The sequence below is a fragment of the Pezoporus flaviventris genome, unplaced genomic scaffold (genome assembly GCF_033815535.1).
Source record: "Pezoporus flaviventris isolate CSIRO_AGI_PZ_B2104156 unplaced genomic scaffold, CSIRO_AGI_Pfla_v1 ptg000003l, whole genome shotgun sequence".
In the NCBI taxonomy this organism is placed as follows: domain Eukaryota; kingdom Metazoa; phylum Chordata; class Aves; order Psittaciformes; family Psittacidae; genus Pezoporus; species Pezoporus flaviventris.
Window position 1 is genome coordinate 11,342,083 of NW_026892551.1, and position 21,783 is coordinate 11,363,865.

Sequence of the window (21,783 nt, forward strand, 5' to 3'; positions counted from 1 at the left end):
TTATTCGTGAGTTACTAAACATACCAAGCCAAGAAATAGAACAGCTCAGTGGACAGCATTTGCAATAGTACTGTTAACTGTGAGAGCACCAGCCTCTTTTAAATGCTGCAGAAGCAACAATCAGCAAGCCAGTCTAGTTTTATATTTTTTATTTTACATATTTTGTATATTTTCCCTGATTTCCAACAGTAAATATTTTTATTTCAGAATAATTTGGATTTTCTGGAGAACTATTTTTAGCATAAAAAGAAGAAATTAAAATGTAGATTGAAAAAAAACAGTGTTTTTATAAGAGTTAGTTTCAGTACATTCTTCTTACAGTTTGTAACAACCTTCACAGTCACCTCACATTGCCCCTAGTTATGTGCAGGGTGAATCTTGAATGACCAAATCTCTAAAGCAGGCAAACGATATTGGAATTGAGCAAGAGGATTTTTTTTTTATTTTATTTTATTTTTAGTATGCCTCAGGTTGTTAAATGTTTCAGTTCAGGGTACGGGACCCTCTGTTCTTTTGTGCTAATATAAATCAACAATTATTGATTAATTAAAAGAGGAGCTTCTCACACCTGACACTTCTAACTCTGAGGAAGGTGAAATATAAAAAAATGGGTACTAAAGGATGTTTGACAACATGAACCGGAACTGTATTAAGCCAGATAGAATAGATTGCTTCTACAAAAATGTATGCACCAGATTTATGATAGCAAAAAGTGTAAACAGGATCCTCTTTCATCATTCAAATGGTAAGAATGAGCCTGTTTTAGGAGCAAACACGTGAAATATTTTACGGAGAACAACAAAGCATCAAGATGCATTACAATAAAACATTAAGTGCTTACAGAAAGACAGTAATCAGTATACTTCTGTTTTTTGGTTTTTTTTTGAGCTGGCTATTGTCACTTGCTTTCACAACTTGGCAATATCAGTATTCTCCAGTTTGATTGGTGACCAGTCTGAACTTATCCTACTTGCTTTTAGGAACAAAGACAAGAGAATGGCTACCTCTATTCATCTATTATTGTTTAAATAGCTGTCACAGCTTTCAGGATGTCTGTTTCCATGTTATCTGGTGAAAGAGTAAAATAGAATGGCAACAAACCAAATACAGTGAAAAATGTTGTATTTGGCCCAAACCAGCTGCTGTTTGCAGATAAAATCTGGTTTGACGAAAACAGGTGAATTTTGGAAATTGAGAAACAATGGATGGAGTGGATGTAGCATTTGCAAATATTTTAAAAGGTATGTTGCATTCAGACTTGCTTATTATGGTGATTTATTTTGTATGTCAAGGCACATATTCATCTCTGCTCTGATACTGTAGAAGCTTGGGTAACAGCTTGTCCTGTCCTTCTTTATTTGTTAATTTATAGCACCTCAGTTCTCAGCACAAGCCACGGCAGGGCGGGACACCTCTTTGTTCTGTTGTGTTCTTTCTTTTCCTCACGCCCCTTTCTTTACACTGTTGTGCTCCCAACTCTGACAATGGAGTTGTAGATTGACACTCTTCCCCTCTTGCCCTGACTTGTCTGAGAATGCTTCTTTTGATGCATTTAGACTGAAAATGCCAAATCTCTGCCTCCCAGCAAGGGCTCATAAGTTTTGCAGCATTTCTCTGCTACTACGTTAAGAGGAACATTAGTAGTTTCTTTGCAACAGTTTAAAAGATGTTAGGCTAATGATTACTTGGAAGCAAAAATACCTCATTGTATTGAGAAAAGAGGAATTCTGCAGGAATGGAAGATTTTAAAATGCTTTAATGGCAAGAGGTCATATTATTTTACTACTAAGATATGTAGTTATGTTTTAATTGGCTGTGTTTACAATGTGGTTTTTCTTAAAAATGCATTTTTTCAAGATTTTCTCGATCATTGCTTATCTCACATACACAAATATCCATGCTTCCTGTGTATAATATGTACATTTGCTGTTTCAAACATACTCATACTCAAAGTTTATTTCACATGGGATATCAAGAAAACAAAGTCACATTAGTCTGGCTTTTTTTTTCTGAGTTGACGTTTCATTAAAATAAGTTCATAGTAAGTTCAGCTCTCTAGTCTTACTCTTCAGTGTAAATTTGTTTCTGTTATTTATTATAACATTAGAGTTTGGATGTTATTTTGAGTTTTAACCTTTCTTGAGTTACTTTGCCTGTTTTAAAAATGCACCACGCATTGTTATGAACATCTTTGCAAACTTCACATCATGTTTTGCGCATGCACAGAGTACAGCAAACTTAAGATCTATTTATTTAAAAGTAGTAATACAGTAAAAAATTTAATGTTTTGCTTAAATTCGGTGACAAGACCTGTATTGGGAGCTTTCTGTATCACAGTAAGTGCATGGAATAGCATAGTTTTAAGTGACTTAAGGCTTATGGAATTGTTAAGTTGGTCAATTTTATCTAGTAGGTATTAAAATATTTTGACAATTTGAGATCTAAAATATTCGTAAAATTCTAAGTTGTCTTAGAAAGTATGAGAGGTTATTGGCTCATTGCTCTGAAAAACCTAGAGGCAAATGATGTGTTGGTTTGGTTTTTTTTTACTTTACTTTCTCATTTATATGAATCAATTCTACCATGCATCCTACTGATTGGACTCTTTCATGCTATACTGCGCAAGTCCAATACCTTCAGTGGAAATTCACTGGACCTGATATAAATGAGTGGCCAAAAATTTCAGTGGTATAACACAGAAGAGGGTGTGCAATTTTTTTATTTTTTTTTTAATGTTGAGTAGGAATCATTTGGGAAAGCAATATTTGCAGCTAAGATAAAAAAAAATGCAATCATACTGTGTATTGCGTAACCAGTTTTGTTTAAATTTTGGTTTGTTTCTTTTGATTAATGAAAGCATAGCAATTCTGACAGCAGTTTGGAAAAAAAAAACATTTGGTAATGATATTTCACACTGGAATAGGATTTGTGAAGATGAACTAACAGGATGATATGAAAATTGTAAGTTAGTTTGCAATACCCGGGAATACCTAATTTATTTTTTTCTCATGAAGTGGTGAATATTTCTATAACAGCTTAAAAGTTGGGGAGAAAAGAAATAAATTTAGGACCAAACTTCAGTATGCTACTACAAAATTACTAGAGAGATGTCCATGTTGCTGTGGGTATAGGATGAGGTCAGAGGATACATCCACAGACTACATCAAATCCTGCTTTGAATCTCATTAAGGTAGATAGATACAATCACTAATCTAATGCCGTTTTTTTTTTCAGCATTTTGTGACATGACTGGAAAACTCAAATACAGATGAAAATATTTTTTATGACTCTGAAGGGCCTGAAGCTTTCATTTGTTAACACCAGTTCCTTTCGCAAAGATTACTTTTATAAGTTTTTGAATTATGACTTTATGAGAAAAGAGTAATTGTGGCACAAGGTGTGACAAATAGGGGACATGAAACAGGCTATTCCTCCTTGTGTATGCTACTGTCAGCCTGAGAGACAGTGAAGTAGGAAGAACACCTTCCATGGTAGGTCTGATCTTGCCAAAGTAGAACTTTCCATCTGAGCTAGTCAGCTTAGGCTTTTCTTACAGCCACTTCTAGAGGAAAATTTGTCTCCTGTAGTAGACGTCTGTGATAGTTCAGATGGATTAGTACTTCAAACTGGTGTCTGCTTCTCTCCACTGGCTACAGAAAGAGCTAAGTGGGACAAGCCCAGAAGCAGGTGTCCGATTGCCTGTTTGGGTATTTCTGTGGAGGGACACACTGGGTGAGACTTTTACCTTAACACTGTAAATACTGACCAGCACAACAGAGCTGGTGAGTAAATGGGGCATGAAATCTGCACCTGAACATTGTTGATGGAGTTTTCTTCCTTCTGCAGTAATGGTAGATGGGCATTGTTGAAATGAATTAGGACTCTGAATTTTGTTTTTCTGGTCCTGGGGTCATCAAAGCCTAGGCTCTAACTCTTCATTGCTGCAGTTTTAAATTTGCCTGGTCCTATCCTACGTCATCTTCGGAAAGTACTTCAAACCAGTCAAAGAGAGAGCTTTTTAGGTAACTAGAATCAGAACTTCCATATAATAAAAACAATTCCTAATGTATGTGATAGGATAAATTGGTGAAATACAATTATTATTGAAACCATCATTAAAATGCAGAAAGTAAATGAAATTAAAATACCTCAAAATATATGTCTTATAATGATCAAAGCCATAATGGAAAAGAGCAAGTTTGACAGACTCTTCTGTAGTCAAGTAGCTGTGCAGAGGTTTGCATAATACCAGGAATATATTCTGCTGTCCTTGTATTGTATTGAGATACATCAATAACTGTCAGTTAATGATTGAGCCCTTGGTAAGAAGAGTATGTATAGATATATGTATCTACCTATATGTATAGATACTTAGTTTTCCTTTTGAAGAATTCAGATTAATATCTGGTGCAAAGAAATTGACTTAAATTTCTGTATCATATCAACAGTAGTCTAAAAACATTTCAAAAAGAAAAGACAAGGCAGGGTACTGAAGTTTCTATTAATTGTGGGGTGGGGGTTATTTATTTATTTTTGTTTACTTTATAATCCATTCACAGTTTATCTGTGAAACTTTAATATTAGAAGTCTTACAGCTGTGGGACTTTTTTCCCATTGTGATGTCAGTACTGATCAGATCTGATTGTTACAAAGATTCCACTAAGGCATTTAGCACTAATTGTTAGAAGATGTCTGTGCTTAAAAAAATTAGGCCAGTGATTGTAACCATGCTGTTAATTTCATGTATTGTTCAAAGCATGTTTCACTTGTGAGAATCGGGTGTACTTTCTTGATTAAAAATGCATTGAGGACCTGTAGCTTTTCTCAGTGTTGCTGAATCTTCTGGGCTGTAAGTGAAACCATTAAGAGTGGGAAGAGTTAATTGTATGGGATGCCTCATACTCAGATATTTCTCGTATACAAAATATATGTCATGCTAGAAAATCTTCTATTGTCAATCCAAATAGAACACAAACTAAAATGAGATAATTGGGAAGGTGCCCATAAAGTCAGCCTGAATATATTATCACAAGTATATGTGAGATAATATTTGTTTTAAAAAGATTCTATGGCACTGTAAAGTCAGTCTCATTAGAGACTGCATTTAAAAGGCTTATAAAGTTACTCATTAATGTTATCTTGTTGTATCTCCACAGCTTTTTCATTAAAGAAAATTCAGCAGAAAGCATTCTCTCCTGATAGCAGGAACCAATTTGCAATAAATGTTCTGGAAACCACTAGGGAAGCCATTACTGAGGTCTAATAAAAACAGACAAGCGTAACTTGTTCTATATTTTTGTTTCAATCACATACAGATGAGACCCCGCTCTCCACACCAACCGCAAGAGACAGCCTTGACAAACTTTCTCTAACTGGTCATGGGCAACCACTACCTCCAGGTTTTCCATCTCCTTTTCTATTTCCTGATGGATTGTCCTCCATAGAGACCCTTCTGACTAACATCCAGGTAGGCCTTTCTGTAGATCAGCTTAAAGGGATGGAGAGGTGCCAGTTGCAGATTTGTCTAAATTAATAGAACCATTCTAGCTTAATTTGTTCATAAGATCATTTGAATCAACTAATTTACTGAAACTTCCTAGTAATTTAGGTTTTAAAAGAACCACAGCAAACAAATTTAGAAGCTGTCAGATACATTAAATAAAAATACAGATTATGTATTACACCACAGCAGAGAACTTGATGAAAATTACATTGGTGTGTTTAACAACATTTGTCTTAAAAGCTCTTTTTGTTACTTGGTGTTGAAATGTATCTTACTGTTTAAATTTATCTCATTTACTAAGCAGAGAAACACTTCTTTAATAAATAGTTATTTTAAATTGCTGGAGTGCCAACATGGATTGATATTTAAAGCTATTTGAAGTGTGTCTCCCATAAAAGCATTACAAAAAGCACTTCTTTTATACCTATGAGCTCATTTCACTTACAGCACTATCTTCAAACAATAGACACAGAAGTGTATTACCAAATATTATGCAGATTTCATATTTGGTAGTCAAGTTCTCTGTTGTGTATACAGTACAACCTGATTCAAATATTATTTAAGGTATACACTAGCATGTAGTTTGTAGCAAGATGTTAGTGTTTCATATTAGAATGAAGAATCGGTTTGTCCACAAATTCAGTGATCATGTGTTCCCCACATGGAATTTTTGCAGCAGTATGGTTGTACACTGCATGAAGAAGCCAAATGATAGTGCAAGAAATAATGCAGCCATATTGTATTAATTCCAGATAAGCCTCATCTGTGCAGCTACTAACTTTTAATGTGATTGTCACAATATTTTTCCCTGCTCATTCCTGCAAATACATAAAATCAATTATATCCTGTTCAGCAAAGGCTATGAAAAAGTAGGGCCAAATCCTATTCACTTTACTTTCTTAAACAATCTCATTAAAGTTTATGGCACTTCAGAATTGTTTTATGAAAAGTATATGATCCATTCATTGATAGTGTTTTGATGTTTTGAGATCTAATAATGAAAAAATACTGCTATTTACGAATTAAGTATTGCTATATAAGCCTGATCTGAAAGAGTATGATTGCTTTTTGTGGTTCTCAGACTTGGGGTCTTAAATACTGAAATCTGTAATTCTGCAAGTTAGCATTCTTCTACAAGATCTGCAATCTATAAAGAATGTATTTTCTTCTGAAGGAAAAAGTGCAGTTAGAAAGTATCTAATGTTTTAGCTGTGCATGCATGTACAGGAAAGTTCTTAGTAATTTTATTGACAAATGCGTACACTCAGTGTCTCTAGACAGGAACCTAATGAGCAAACCATTCAGCATCAACAGGTTAGCTAATCTTGTGATCGAATATGAAAGTGCTGTGCTACTTTAGGGTAAATGACCAGGATTAATTTGCCAAGAATGCATTCAGTTTTGTTTTACAGAAAATGTAAAGTGAAATTCATTCATTGCTTCCCCTGACCCCCCCCAAAAAAAACCTCAAGAACCCAACAAACAAAAAAGAAAACCCACCAAACAACAAAAAAAGATGAAAAGCCAACAACCTAACAACCTAATCTTATCCAGAGTGTGGAGCTAAATAAAAGGCAATGCAGTAAAGAAATCTGAGACTTCTTTATGCCTCATTGGGCTTTTTTACTTACTACTCCTTACCTTGGGATTCCACATCATGACAAATTATGTCAGGGTAAAGAGGTGGGACATAAGTCCTTTTGGATTTTTTCACTGTATCTATCTCCACATTTCATTATATGGTTTCCACAGCCATCAAGGCATTTTTTCCCCCACAGATTTAGTCTCTGTCAGGACAACATTAGAAAACCACTTCTTAACAACAGCAACAACAAAAAAAAATCCCATCTGTGTAGAAAAAGTTAAGTATCCTCTTTAAAACAGTAGATTCTATTAAAATAACCTGTGCACAATATTGTCAATTTCTGTAATCTATGCCATTTAAAATTATTTCTGTATTTAGCATTTGTTGCAAGGAGAAGGGGCTACCCCAGGCCCACAGATGAGTGGCATACTGTGCTACTGGCACTTCCAGAACTGAGGTTTAGGTTTTTGACTACAAGTTTGAGCTCATTGGTGGGATTTGTGGAAAGCAGAACTTCTGTACACTTGTGTGTGCTTGCAGTATAATTTTTGACTTTTCTAAGAAATGCATAAGCACTGCCTGAAACCTGTGATGCATTCAGTATGTGAGTCAGAATAACTCTTTTTACTGGGTAAATTCTTTGCTGTCATATGGTCCAGATGAATTTTGCATCCCTTTCAGTACAGAGTTATGGATTCAAAGGGGAGGCGGAGCAGTAAGATCCCTCACCATTCTCTTGTTGAAGCTGTGCTAGCAACTGAGCCAAATGTAACTTTCCCCAGAAGATCATCTGGCCTGCAGTCAATTTCCTGTGTCCTGCACCAAGATGCTTTTGAAACAGAAAGTAGCACAAATCTAGCCAAAGGCTAGATGAGTGGCTTTGGTAAACGCTGTTCTTTCTTTCCCAGGGTGATGTATGATGAAAATACAGATGTGTCCTTTCACAGAAAGGATATATGTCTGCTTGAGAAATGCAAGTGTACATCTTTGTTAGGTCATGGGACTGGGGTGCATGCACAACCTGTTTCAAGTAGTGGTGGAGATTGCCTATATTTTAGAAATATGATGGTCAGATGAATACATAGGCAAGCAGCATCTGGTTACACCAGTGAGCATGGTTGTGGTAGATATTTGTGCTATTTTATATATATATATATTATATGTATTATATGTGTTATATATATTATATGTATATATATGTATTATATATAATATATATTACATATATCATGTATTATATATTATATATTAATATATATAGTTTATATATATAGCTATTTGTGACCCCTTTCTGTATATTGAGTTGTGTGAGGTGCAGGATCCACATGATCTATGTAATATAGACCTTGGGTGCCTCTAGAAGAGGTTTTAGAACTTGCCCAGGTTTAAAAGCGAACAGAATTAGGGCACTACATGGGTGCTAATTTTTCTCTAATTTTGATCTTTTGTTAGGGTAAGCAGGATCCTAAATTTTCCCATGGGGACAATGCTTTGGGTATGTGAGCAAACATTTCTAAACACTTTAGATGTGCTAAAAGTCTTTCAAGCACTGAAGAGTTTAGGTGATTGAACTTGGTGCCTAACTCACATTCACGTTGGAAGTCTGAGTCGTCCTTTAAAATTAGCAACTAAACACAAGCAACTCAGAGTCTTCCATCAATGCTAGAATTAAATGGGTAGCCCCTAATCACTAGTTCATAATTTTACGCAAATGTTAGACAAGTCTATTTGCTATCGCTGTCACCAGGCTCTGCTAATTAGGTTTATTTCCTTTTGTATATCATATATGTGTTTTTCTTACTTCTCCATAAATACTTGCTAAAATAAAAATACAATGTTTAATTATTTGCACATTTAAAGAGGAGATAATAACAATATACTGTACCCAGAACAACCTGTTTCTTGCTAGGGATTGCTGAAATGCAAATAATAAACTGTAACAATATATAATTAAACTAATACACACATAAAATAAGGAAATGAGACTGGGGACATGTTTTCTTACTCAGATGTATATCTGCAAATCTAAAAGGAAAAGAAAATAAATTTTCCCAGAGAGCTTAAATTAAGTGATATATCTGTTCCTTTCCAATGTGTATTTGTTGTTTTCTTCCAGATTGAATGCTGAAAGTCTATGTGCAGCTGCAGGGAGGATGAAGGGTGATGGGAGTTGGGCCACAGCAAAATGCTGTGTGGGTGCTACTGGGAAGGCTAAAGCTGTTTCCATAGCCCTTGCATAAGTTCACCTTTTAAGTCATGGCCCAATTATGCCAAAGTATTTTACAGCCACAGCTTCTCATGGTACTGCAATATTCTTGAGTAAAAATAACATTATTTTAATCTTTTAGAGTCTGAATCTTTACAGTCTCCAAGCTGAATTTCCATTAATGTCTAAAGGATAAATTAGTTGCACCCTTACAGCTATGTTTTCTGTCAAGACTATTGTATTGACACAATCTTGTTGCTAAGTATTTTTAAAGAGATATATAAAGTGGTTGAAAGTATCCCATTGATATTAGTAAAAGAAATGCATGATTGCAAACTAAATTCCCTTATGAAAACAAGGCAAACTCCTGGCTTTATTGCTGTGAGTATCCTGCACTATTACCATCTATGACTAAATAGACAAGAGAAAAATATTGTATATCCTGCACTATTACCATCTATGACTAAATAGACAAGAGAAAAACACTGCAAGTACTAGATAAAGTAAAAATTTCAGGTTTCCTTCATGTTATCTTATTTATCTCCTGCTAAAATTCCAGAGAATTATTTGATTTTTCACAAAAAAGTATTAATGGAAAATATCATTTGTATTTGTGCAGTATGCCTGTACCTGTGATGAAGATATTCATTCTGAGATATTACAGCAATATCTTTCTTGAGAAATCTTTAGAGATAGTCAAGTTGTCTTCTCTTACATTGCTTATGTTAGTGAGTAGTCAGCTGCGAGTAGCAAATATTCAGAAATTAACCCGTGAAGTTAGCTAAAATATATACATATTGATGTTTTTTGCAAGCCTTTCTTAGATATTTTTAATGATGAGAGCATACAAATGATGTATCATTTCCTGACTAAAAGAGAAGCAATGTTACACAAAAGTGTTTTCACCATAAATAACTAATATTGCAAAAGAAAGCCCCTGATATGCAAATCTGTGGAAACTAGGAGGTTTGACTAGGAAAGCTTCACTGCCTGTGTACCTTCTTCTTCTAGTTTTCCTTCTTCACTCACTGTGGGAAATTGCTGGAAACAGGGTATGATCTAGTTAGACTGTCAGACTAACTAGTAAGGCCATTTTGGTGTCACATCTAACTGTGTAGCTAACTAAATTATGTTAGATGGAACACACTGTATGTGAAGCTAGAAAGAGAAACATAGAAACATAGAATCGTTAGGGTTGGAAAGGACCTTAAGATCATCTAGTTCCAACCCCCTCCCGTGGGCAGGGATGCCTTACGCTAAATCATATCACCCAAGGCCTCGTGCAGCCTGGTCTTGAACACTGACAGGGATGGAGCATTCACAACCTCCCTGGGCAACCTATTCCAGTGCCTCACCATCCTAACAGGAAAGAATTTCCTTCTTATATTCAATCTAAACTTCCCCTGTTTAAGTTTTAACCTGTTCCCCCTTGTCCTGTCACTACAGTCTCTAATGAAGAGTCCCTCTCCAGCATCCCTATAGGCCCCCTTCAGATACTGGAAGGGAGCTATGAGGTCTCCACGTAGCCTTCTCTTCTCCAGACTGAACAGCCCCAACTTTCTCAGCCTTTCTTCATATGGGAGGTGCTCCAGTCCCCTGATCATCCTCGTGGCCCTTCTCTGGACTTGTTCCAACAGTTCCATGTCCTTTTTATGTTGAGGACACCAGAACTGCACACAATACTCCAGGTGAGGTCTCACAAGAGCAGAGTAGAGGGGCAGGATCACCTCCTTCAACCTGCTGGTCATTGACAGCAACTCTTTGCGTGCAGCCATCCAGCCAGTTCTTTATCCACCGAGTGGTCCATCCATCAAATTGATGTCGCTCCAATTTAGAGACAAGGATGTCGTGTGGGACAGTGTCGAACGTTTTGCACAAGTAAAGGTAGATGACATCAGCTGCTCTACCCCTTTCCATCAGTTCTGTAGCCCCATCATAGAAGGCCACCAAATTGATCAGTCAGGATTTCCCCTTAGTGAAGCCATGCTGGCTGTCACCAAGCACCTTGTTGATTTTCATGTGCCTTAGCATGTCTTCCAGGAGAATCTGCTCGAAGATTTTGCCAGGCACAGAGGTGAGACTGACTGGTCTGTAATTCCCCGGGTCATCCATTTTCCCCTTCTTGAAAATGGGGGTTATATTTCCCTTTTTCCAGTCCTCGGGAACTTCACCTGACTGCTGTGACTTCCCAAATATGATGGCCAGCGGCTTCACAACTTCATTCTCCAGGTGCTTCAGGACCCACAGATGGATCTCATCAGGACCCATGGACTTGTGCACATTCAGATTTTTAAGATGATCTCAAACCAGATCCTCTCCTACAGTGGGTGCAAGGTCTTCATTCTCACAGTCCCTGCATCTGCCTTCCAAGACCTGGGTGGTGTGGTCAGAGCCTTTGCCAGTGAAGACCGAGGCAAAGAAGTCATTCAGAACCTCAGCCTTCTCCAAATCCTGTGTAGCCAGTTCTCCTGAGAGCTTCCTGAGGGGGCCTACATTCTCCCTAGTCTTTTATTTGCTTTGTACCTGTAGAATCCCTTCCTGTTATCTTTAATACCTCTAGCTAAGTTTAGTTCTAACTAGGCCTCAGCTTTCCTAACCTGGTCCCTAGCTTCTCGGACAACATCCCTGTACTCTTCCCATGCCACCTGTCCTTGCTTCCACTTATTATAAGCCTCTTTTTTAATTTGAATTTTCCTCAGGAGCTCCTTATCCATCCAAGGAGGTCTCCTGGCCCTCCTGCTGCACTTCCTTCTGGTTGGGATGCAACACTCCTGAGCCTGCAGCAGGCGATCCTTGAATATCAACCAACAGTCTTGGGCCCCTCTGCCCTCTAGGGCTGTATCCCATGGAAACTTCCTAAGGAGGTTCCTGAAGAGGTCAGAGTCTGCTCTTTTGAAGTCCAGGGCAGTGAACTTGCTGCATGCTCTTCTCACTCTCCTGAGGATCTCAAATTCGAGCATCTCGTGATCGCTGCATCCAAGGCTGCCCTGGAGCATCACATTTCCAAGCAGTCCTTCCCTGTTGGTGAGCACGAGGTCAAGCATGGCACCTCTCCTTGTCGGCTCCTCTATTACTTGCAGAAGGAAATTGTCTTCTACACAATCGAGGAACCTCCTGGATTGCTTGTGTAGAAAGAAAGACCTTCTGTATACTTTTACCTCCACCCCTTTCAACATGAGCAACACATTATTAATATTTTTTAAAAATAATGATGGTGGATACTGGCCTTAAGGCTCAGGTAAGGTTTGACAAACCTGTAGGATCAGTTGACTGACATAACATGATGGTGTTTTCAGATACATTGGAGAATGGGAAGGAACATCAAACCTATATAAACTTAACATTTTATTTGGGACATTTCTGAAGAATTTATCAGTGAAAAATATTAAAACAAGTGCATTAAAATAAACAAAACAAATCAGAATGATCTATAAATCTTCAGGGGAAAAATATTCATCTTTGACATTACATTGAAATAAAAATAATTTATTATCAGTAGCACAGAGGGGGAGAATGGCATGCCATGTTTAAAGCCTGGCTCCAGACAGAGCCATACTGTATTAAAAACAAATATGGAATGTGAGCATGTTCACTACAGTTATCATTATCCAGCCTCCATAACATCTGACCTACCCTAAAGGGAAATACTTTCTTTTTGTTAATGCCCTGTGTTGCACTGCATTTCCCATTGTCATTGCCAGCATATTGATTTAATATCAGGTTAGAGGATTAGCTATAGCTAATACAAGTTGGACATACTGTATTTTGTATAATCTTTTACAGCTGATCCACTAGGAGAATTAATAGAATTTCATGCAACTCTGAAATTGCTAGTCCTGTTCCAAGGGGCACTGATGATTTTTAGATGCTGTACTTCTTAGCTAGTTTTCTCCCCCCTTCTCTATTGCATACAGGGACATTGAATGTTTCCAGTATTTTTGCATTAGAGCTGTCATTGGCAGCAACAGCGCTTTTGATATGCATCAGTTTGGCTCTAGTGCAGATTTTTTTTCACATTGGATGCGTACTGATGTGCACTGATTTAACTTCTAAAAATGAAACTTAATTTTGTGTAGCTTATAAGTAGTCCCTGGTGGGTCTTGGCTCCAAAAAGCTAATATTTTTCAGACATAATCAGTAGCAATAGGTAATGTATTACCATTAGCTATGTTAGCAAGTATAAAAAAAGGAAAGGTTGGGGGAGGAAGTGTGGTGTAGAAATTCAATAGAAAATGTAATATGGTTTTAGCAGCTTTGTACTTGCAGCAATTCTTAATATAAAATTACACACATTGGTGTTGCACTCTAGCATTATTCTCCATGTTTATTCATAATGATTGTTTCATATTTAAAGAACACCAAAATATTGTGTTTTGTCAGCCAAAGACAATGATAGTTTGATAGTAATTTATTTTAAACTGCTGCTGATAATACAACCAATCAACACATTAAGTGGTGCCAACATTGGCATCTTGCTAAATAATCTCTAGACTTTGCGCTCAGAGTACATCTTTCAAAGATAAGTCAACAAGAGCAATCAGAGCAGAAAATTAGAAATTGGTATCTTAGAATTAAAATAAAGCTAAACTAAAGTTTTAATAGGGGTGATCTAAAAGGGCACTTGATGTAATGATCTCTTTCATTTGTTACTAATTGTTTGTTCCTGATGAAGAAGAAACATGTACATGAATGTAGTTGAATTGAGTAAAGATGGCAGTTTCTTTAGCAGCTCGATTTTCTTGTTAAACAAGATAGACTGTAAGAATTTGGGAGGAGGTTTGCAGCTTTAAATTTACTTGACAGTACACTTTTCATTAAAAGATACTTTTCATGTAATTTCACTTGATCTGGTTTATTAATAATTTGGATGAATCATGTTCATGTAAGGGATGAGCTGGAGGAGATTAAAATACTCGAGTTTAAGCGTAAGCCAGAAGCAGGTATTGATAAACAACTCCTACTTCAATTTCTTACTATTTCAAGCGCATCCTGTATAGAAAACAAAGTTTATGATGGTTCTAAATGTAGGAGAATATGGCAAGGGAAGGGAACAGAATTCAGGTGGATATTAACTTTTTACAAAATATATTGGAAAGGCTTTACAAATATTTCAAATTGTATTTTACTTTGCATAGGTCTGTAGAGCTTTGGTTTTCTTTAGTAGTCATCCAGGTTTAACATTCAACACAAAATACCGTTGTTTTTTAGCTATTTTAGAATACTATTTCATTCTCTTAAAGAAAACTGCTAAAACTTTAAGTGTATTTGTAAGCACATTAGGTATGTTACCATTGATAGACGTTTTCAAATGTGGTTCTGTGTTTATGTAGTGTATATAATTTTGGTGACCACCCAGGCCTTGCAGTCAGAAGGTGTGTCATTCTTTCAGCTCCTGTGGACTTTAATAGATTGAAGTGTAATAGAGCTGCAAAGCATTAAGCTCTGAATGAGCAACACTTGAGGCAACAATTCAGTTAAGAATGAGGAGAAGTACTGAAAACAACAGGCTCTGAAAACAGACTTAGAAGTTTGAAGGACATTTCAAAGCAGGCATTGACATTCGGAAGAATACTGGGATGAATGCGCAGACTAACACTCATGAAAAATACTTTTTCCATTTCTCAGGTATCATCATGCAGGCTTCTTTTTCCATTCCTTTTTGGAACTATTTTAAACCATTTTAATGAAAAAACATGCAACCCAGAATCCAATTTAGGAAGCATGCCGGAGGGGTGAGGAAGATTACTCGGGAGTTGGGGGACCTGATTTTGTGTGTGTAGTGTGGTTGTTCTGAACCCAGATCTGTAGTATGAACCTTTATCTGTCAGCTGAATGTTTCCCTAGCAGAGCTACTGGGGAGTACTCTTTTTCTCTCTTGTTGGTATTGTTTTGCCTTATATCAGTAATTAAATCTCTCTTGGGTCAAATTATCTCTAAAGTTAGAGTTGTCAGGAGAATTGCCTAGGATATAGAAGAGTTAGGTTCATACCCATGGAGGTTCATATATACATAACTGTGCTTAATTATTTACTCCATTATGATAGCTTCAAGAGGATAGACTCAGGTATAGACCTAAGAGCCTGATGGCCAGGCTTCTGGAAAATGGAAAAGAAAATCTTTCTTCATTCCACATTCATTTGTTTTGTTTCAGTTTTGCCTCTTCTTTTTCATACCCTATTTCAGTGTCCTGATTAGTTATTGGCTATGCTGGGATCTTCCTGTTTCCTTGCAAAAAAACAAGTAACTTTGAAGTTCAAATTCTTGAGAAGTTCAGAATATGCTGAATCAGTATTTTCTGATATAATAACAGCAAAATAAGTTACAGTTTATTTCAACCATCCCAAGTCAAGAAATTGAGAGGTGATTGTGGTTTGTTTCTGCTGTGAGATAACAATTGTACAAGGTCAGGGAATGGACTTTTTTAAAACAGCGGTATCTTCCTGCTTTGCGACTGTCCTCTGCTTAGCATCCCAATAACTATCTTTCTTGGAAACTCTCTAAAAAAAATACTAAATATTTGAAAAAAATAGTAGTTAACAGCGATTAGGAGAAAAATGGCAACCCTTTAAAAGAGCCCTTCTCCCTTTAGTAATTTCCATTGGCTTGAGTTGTGCTAGAGATTGAATTTTGCATTTTGTAGATGATGTGATTGTAAGCCTGCCAATTCTTTTTCAATGGCACGGCTTTTTGGTTTTGGCACAGCAAGTGCCTGATGGAGGCATGTCTTCTTTATCTCTAAAAAAGAATAAACCTTTCTCGATAGCTTTTTCACATTAGATACATGCACAGTCAATGGTGAATTTATGTTTTCTGGGAAAAGTTGACTCCCACCTTTTAAAGATTTATGCCCACCTGTTAAAATGAATTCCAGTAAAAAATTGTTATTGATAATTGGGAGGCTTTGACCCAGTAACAGGATTATTTAATTTGTAAAATGTCACAAGACTAATCAAGGAAAAATAACAGAAGTTAGTTATTATGTCAGCTGTTCTAACATTCTTCAAATGTTATGCAACTTAATCTTTGAACAGGGTCTACTAAAGGTTGCTATAGACAATGCCAGAGCTCAAGAAAAACAAGTCCAGCTGGAAAAGACAGAGCTGAAGATGGAGCTCTTCAGGGAACGAGAACTGAGGGAAACACTTGAAAAGCAGTTGGCTGTGGAGCAGAAGAACAGAGGTAGCTTAATTAAGCAGACATAAACACCTTGTAATTTATTTCCTTAGGAAACCTAATCTTTTATCAAACACCTGTATTTGATCAAAACTTTTCCCCTTACCTCACGTTATGTTCAGGCTGACTGCAATGCAGGACATTTTACAACCTGCCTGATTCTGCATAAGTTCTTCATGAGATTTGGAACAAGAAACTTTTTCTCAAAGATTTACCTGAATGTTACTTATTATACCGGTAATACACAACATATTTATAAATACCATAGGTGCTGTTATGGACTTTGGCAAGTTGTGATCATTATAAGAAATGCTAGCTATGTAATACAAAGACAATTTATATCAAGTTTTAGGAACTTTTTTCTGCTTGTATGTGTTAGGGTCATATATTGCATATGTAGGCAAACCATATGTAATAAATATAAAGACAGTAATAATTCATGACCTTTATAATGCATAGTTGATCAAACACATTTGTAGAAGAAACTGTTGAGGTTCTTCATAGTAAGTCAGTATTAGTAGCATATCAAATATTAACATCAGCCCACTGTCAAGCATATACATGTTAAAGATTTTCAAATAATTTCATTGATTTAAAGGTAAGACGGTTTACAGTGATTTGCATTAACTGTTTGCATTACGAGCACGTTCCCATCTTTCTTTATGTGTCTACTTTTCTGTATATGTATGTCTTGCTCTTTAATGGTGTCTAATTACTTTGCCAGGGACAGTTAACCTCTGTTAACTTGTTGTTTAACACAGACTATGACAAATCAGATATTATTTTTTGCAGGACTAGAGTTATAACTCTCTTCTTGTCCAGTTTAATTATGTGGGAACCAGCTAAATAAGGAATCCTGAGAACACTTGAATTCCCAACCAATATCATTATATCTTTAACTAACATGCTAGCAGTAAGTACACAATATAATCCTGATTCATGCCTTGACCCATTAAAGGGTAGGACTGTGACATCAGTAATTACCCTTTTTAAATTTTTGACTATACATTTTTAAAGACAGTTATCATTAGCAATTGCCACATACATGCAATGAATTATCCCTTTGTCCACAACTGGCCCGTTTTTCTCAGTACAGTTGCACTTCTTACACTTCTAAAGTTTTGTAAAAGAGCTGTTACGATGTGGATCCTTTTACCTCTGTGTCTCACAACAGCTCAAATATGTATTCCTTTCTAGAATTGGGCAATCACATGGACAATAGAAAAGGTTGGGGGGAGAGGGGGAGCATCTGACTTTACCTGAGTTACACCAACTAAAAGTTAAGCACCTTATTCAAGTTAATATAAGTTTTCTTTCTGGTCAATAACAAAAGAGATTCATATATCCTGTTTTCTGACAGGTAAGTGGGATCAGTTACACTGTGAAGACTTCTTTCTCTTCCTTTTAGTTCCAGAGGGAATATAGTTGACTAGGATGGACTAGACACATACATTTTGAGCAGTTAAAATTAAATAAAATTAATTTTACACAAAACTGTATGTCAGGAAAGAGCATGGGATAGTCCCATATTTTATTCAGGATACTGAAATAATTGACAGTGTTATTTTCAGCATGATGCATTATTTGCTTTTTTCATATGTGTCCCTGTAACGGTAACATTCCACTGGTAAAAGAGTCAGACCAAAGAGGAATGGATTTGAACACTTAATGGTGGTATGCAGCAGAGCAAAGACTATCTCTGCTACTGGATACTTCTGTATAAAGAAACCAAAATGATAGATTATTCTTTAAAAACAGATCCAAGTAGTAGAGAAAAAATAAGGCCAGACTGTAATTATTGTGAGAATATATTCTTCCATTAAAGGTAGAAAAACACATAGGAGGCTTTACCTGCTATCAATTTTCCAGATAACAACTGTCATGTCTTAAAGTTTCACGTCTTAATGAAAGCATGAGCAAGATTGGAGAAGTATGCCACATCTCTGATATGAGATACCATGTGAAAAAATTGAAATACACTTAAAAGCTACAGCATAGAAACACGAGTCACTGTGTCACATACAGGTCAAAACCCATTAGGTGAATGGGACCTTGAGCATTAGCAGTATCTACCTTCGGCTCGTCATGTTAACACAACTGAGTATCTTTTTCCTTGGTTGCTACATCTGAGATCTGAGTATTTTTACCTTTTTTGCATTAAATTCACTGCTGCTAACTGTATGTCCTACAGAGCAGCTTATTTACTGTACTGTTTCTTTCTTTCTTTGTAAGTATTCCAATTAGTGATTCCTAAGGCTGTAGGATGTGTCTCATCAGCTGGTGAAAGTAGGATAATATCTCTTCTGTGAGCAGCTACACAGTAAGGGCTTGCTAATTCTGGCTCTGACTGCTGTAGTCACATCTACAATGTGTCAGCCATGATGACATTTTAATTCAAAACACAACATATGTTTCTTTCTCATTTATTGCAATCACTTTCAAAGTACTTATAATGAAAACATTAAAACCGTGCAATGATTCAAAATGTATTTAGTTTAGCCTTTGTACAGATACTAGCTGTTCTTTGATAGTGTAAGCTAATTAGCCAGTAAAGTAGTTGGTACTATACAAAATGAGAAAGAACCAAAATTCCAAAGTCTTGGATATAAATCGTGTAGCTCTTCTGACTACAGGGTATGTGCTTATATTCATTTTGTGTCTGAACAGTTCTGTATAACGACACAAAATATCCAAGATCTCCCCAGAAGTGGTTATTCTTAGCATATAAATTCAATAGTAATAACAATGATGTTTTCCTTTACAAGTTTTGATATTTGCATTTTGTGAAAGATACCATCATTCCAGACTACTGGAAATGGATAGTATGAACAGATGGAAGTATATTTTCACCTTTTCCAGCTATCATCCCTAGGCGTTTGCTAGAGGTTACTTTGGAATGAGATGAAGGGCTAGACAGATCTTGGCAGTCAAACCTAGTATCACCTTCTATCTGGTTTTGGTAAGGATAGTTCCTTTAGTGTGTGTAAAGAATTCTTCAGTATCTAGTTTAGTACACCATTTTTAAGTTAGTATCGAAATAATAGACTCTCCAGGAAAAGGTTATCCAGGAAGATCTCATGAGAAATAATCTTCTTACATGCATGTCCCTGAAAACAACAAATGGGCTATGTAAGAAGGGTTGAGATGTGGTGGGGGAGACAATGATATGCTCTGTGACTTTACATGATTTATATACAGGCTCGCTTTGGCTTTTATTGAGTAGGAAAAAATGGATTTCATTATCCTTACAACCTGTGATAATGCTCCTTCTGTTAGGGATCATGCAAATTTTAATTTAGTAGTTGTAAGTCACTAGTAACATGGAAAAGAAAACTGATACTGTTGCATCCTGATTTTGCAATGCAAACCTTTCCCTTGTACAATTTGAACTGAAGAGATACAAGGAAATAGTTTTGCTAAATTAGGGGCCTCTAATGCTTAATTTTATAATACTCCTTCCTCTCCTAATACTTTGCCTCCCACTTGACAAAGCAAAGTAAAATTTACTTGGCTGAGGGATCCAGCACCATAAAGGATTTGCTGTGAGTTCTTCAAGTTTAGTTGGCTGAAGGGACAGGAACCAACAGAGAAAAAGAAAAGGGAAAACCAAAGGGAAATGTGGATAAGAAAAATATATAGGAAGAGACTGAACACCAAGAAGTTGGATGGCTTGCAGGAAGAAGCAGGTTGGAGGGGAGTTGGAAAACTCAGTGTTTTTCCGTAAGGAATGAGGATCGCTGCAAAGTTGGATCTGAGCTCCTCCCACAGCCTGGGAGCCCAAGCAGCTGGAATCTCCCTCTTGTGGGAGAGAAGCTGCAGGCAGGCAGGCAGGCTGGCCGACAGGGAAGAACTTCGTTGCTATGTGTATACCATATGCTATGGGCAGTAACAAAACGGTACACTTAATTCTGAAAAACATTACTCATCTTTAGAGACAGAGGCTTATCTATGTCAGATGATGCAAAAGTACATTTTACTGCTGGTTTTCCAATTTGGACGTTCACAGGTTCTCTTCTGTTTATAAACAAATATATGCTATAACTGAATATCACTTAGAGATTTCAGTACTATGGTATAGAACAGTAGCTTTTAGAATATCCCAGTGTGATTCCAGCAAATTTCAAGTAATTGAGATTGGTGTAAATTCATCAGTTTATCTGAATTGTTGCATTTGTAGCATTTCTTGGGACTCTTAATAGGTAATTGTGTAGCAAAGTTTCAGGTCTAACTCTGATTTCACTGAATTTCTTTTTTCTTAGCAATAATTCAGAAAAGGCTAAAGAAGGAAAAGAAAGCAAAGAGGAAATTGCAGGAAGCACTTGAATTTGAGACTAAACGACGGGAACAAGCAGAACAGACACTGAAACAGGCAGCTTCAACAGATAGTCTAAGGGTCCTAAATGGTAAGAAGCCTCAGTGTCATTAACTTTCAATTTAAGTGCCAAAACAAGCTTGTTATATTGAAAATTTATAACATGATGGGAAAGAACAGAAAGAAAATATCTTTTCTTTCCTTAATTCCAGCGATGCCTCTCTCTTTATTGTTTGGTACTTTATATAGTGTGTGCAAATAAACTCACTGGAGAGAATGTTCAAACTAGTACAATTTTATATTATTAGCTTGAGAAGTCAATTTTTTTTTCTTCTTCTTTTTCTCCCCCCTTTTATGCTTGAAAAATCTATTGCTCATTAATCTTCCTAGTCTAACAAAAACTTGTCCTTGCCTCCAGTCATTGTTCAACATTAAAAAACCTGACAAATGTTGATTTGTCAGAATCAATTCAGAAATGGAGTAACAGGTTGTAAAAAGGCTATAAGAATCGAATGAAATATGTGTCAGTCTTACCTTTCTATGTTTCTAGACTCTCTGACCCCAGAGATAGAAGCTGACCGCAGCGGGGGCAGAACAGATGCTGAAAGGACAATACAAGGTAGGAATTTGCAAAAGGCTATAAATCTAGATCTTGCTATATGAGTTTTTCCTCAGCTTTAGACTGCTATTCAAGCATGTAGCCGACCATCTGGGCCACATCAAAACAAGTTCAAAAAAGGTCAAGTTCATCTTGCTTGTTTATAAGAGCAAATACATTCTGTACTGATAGATTTTCTTTAAATTAATAGGTCATTTCTGTTATACAGAGCAATTAAAGAAAAATAATTAATTTGAAGCAATATTGGGTTGAATCTCAGACATGCTGAATGCAGGTTTTGTGTGTATGCATAGTTAGATTTTTGAGATAACAATGTCTGTAAAGGTATATTTGAAACATTTGAAGCCTTTTAACTATACAAATGGCTGAACCTAATGTGTATGAT

At 36.3% G+C, this 21,783-nt stretch overlaps 1 protein-coding gene across 6 annotated transcripts in view; it reads left to right on the forward strand.

Moving 5' to 3' along the window:
• The window catches only part of DACH1 (dachshund family transcription factor 1), a 375,827-nt gene that overhangs the window by 317,774 nt on the left and 36,270 nt on the right, over positions 1-21,783 (forward strand). For all 6 annotated transcript variants that reach the window (XM_061445288.1, XM_061445286.1, XM_061445287.1 and 3 more), the window contains 4 exons: positions 5,316-5,467; positions 16,326-16,473; positions 20,727-20,870; positions 21,330-21,398. In XM_061445288.1, the coding sequence (XP_061301272.1) occupies positions 5,316-5,467; positions 16,326-16,473; positions 20,727-20,870; positions 21,330-21,398 (513 nt within the window). The remainder of the gene's footprint in view (positions 1-5,315; positions 5,468-16,325; positions 16,474-20,726; positions 20,871-21,329; positions 21,399-21,783) is intronic.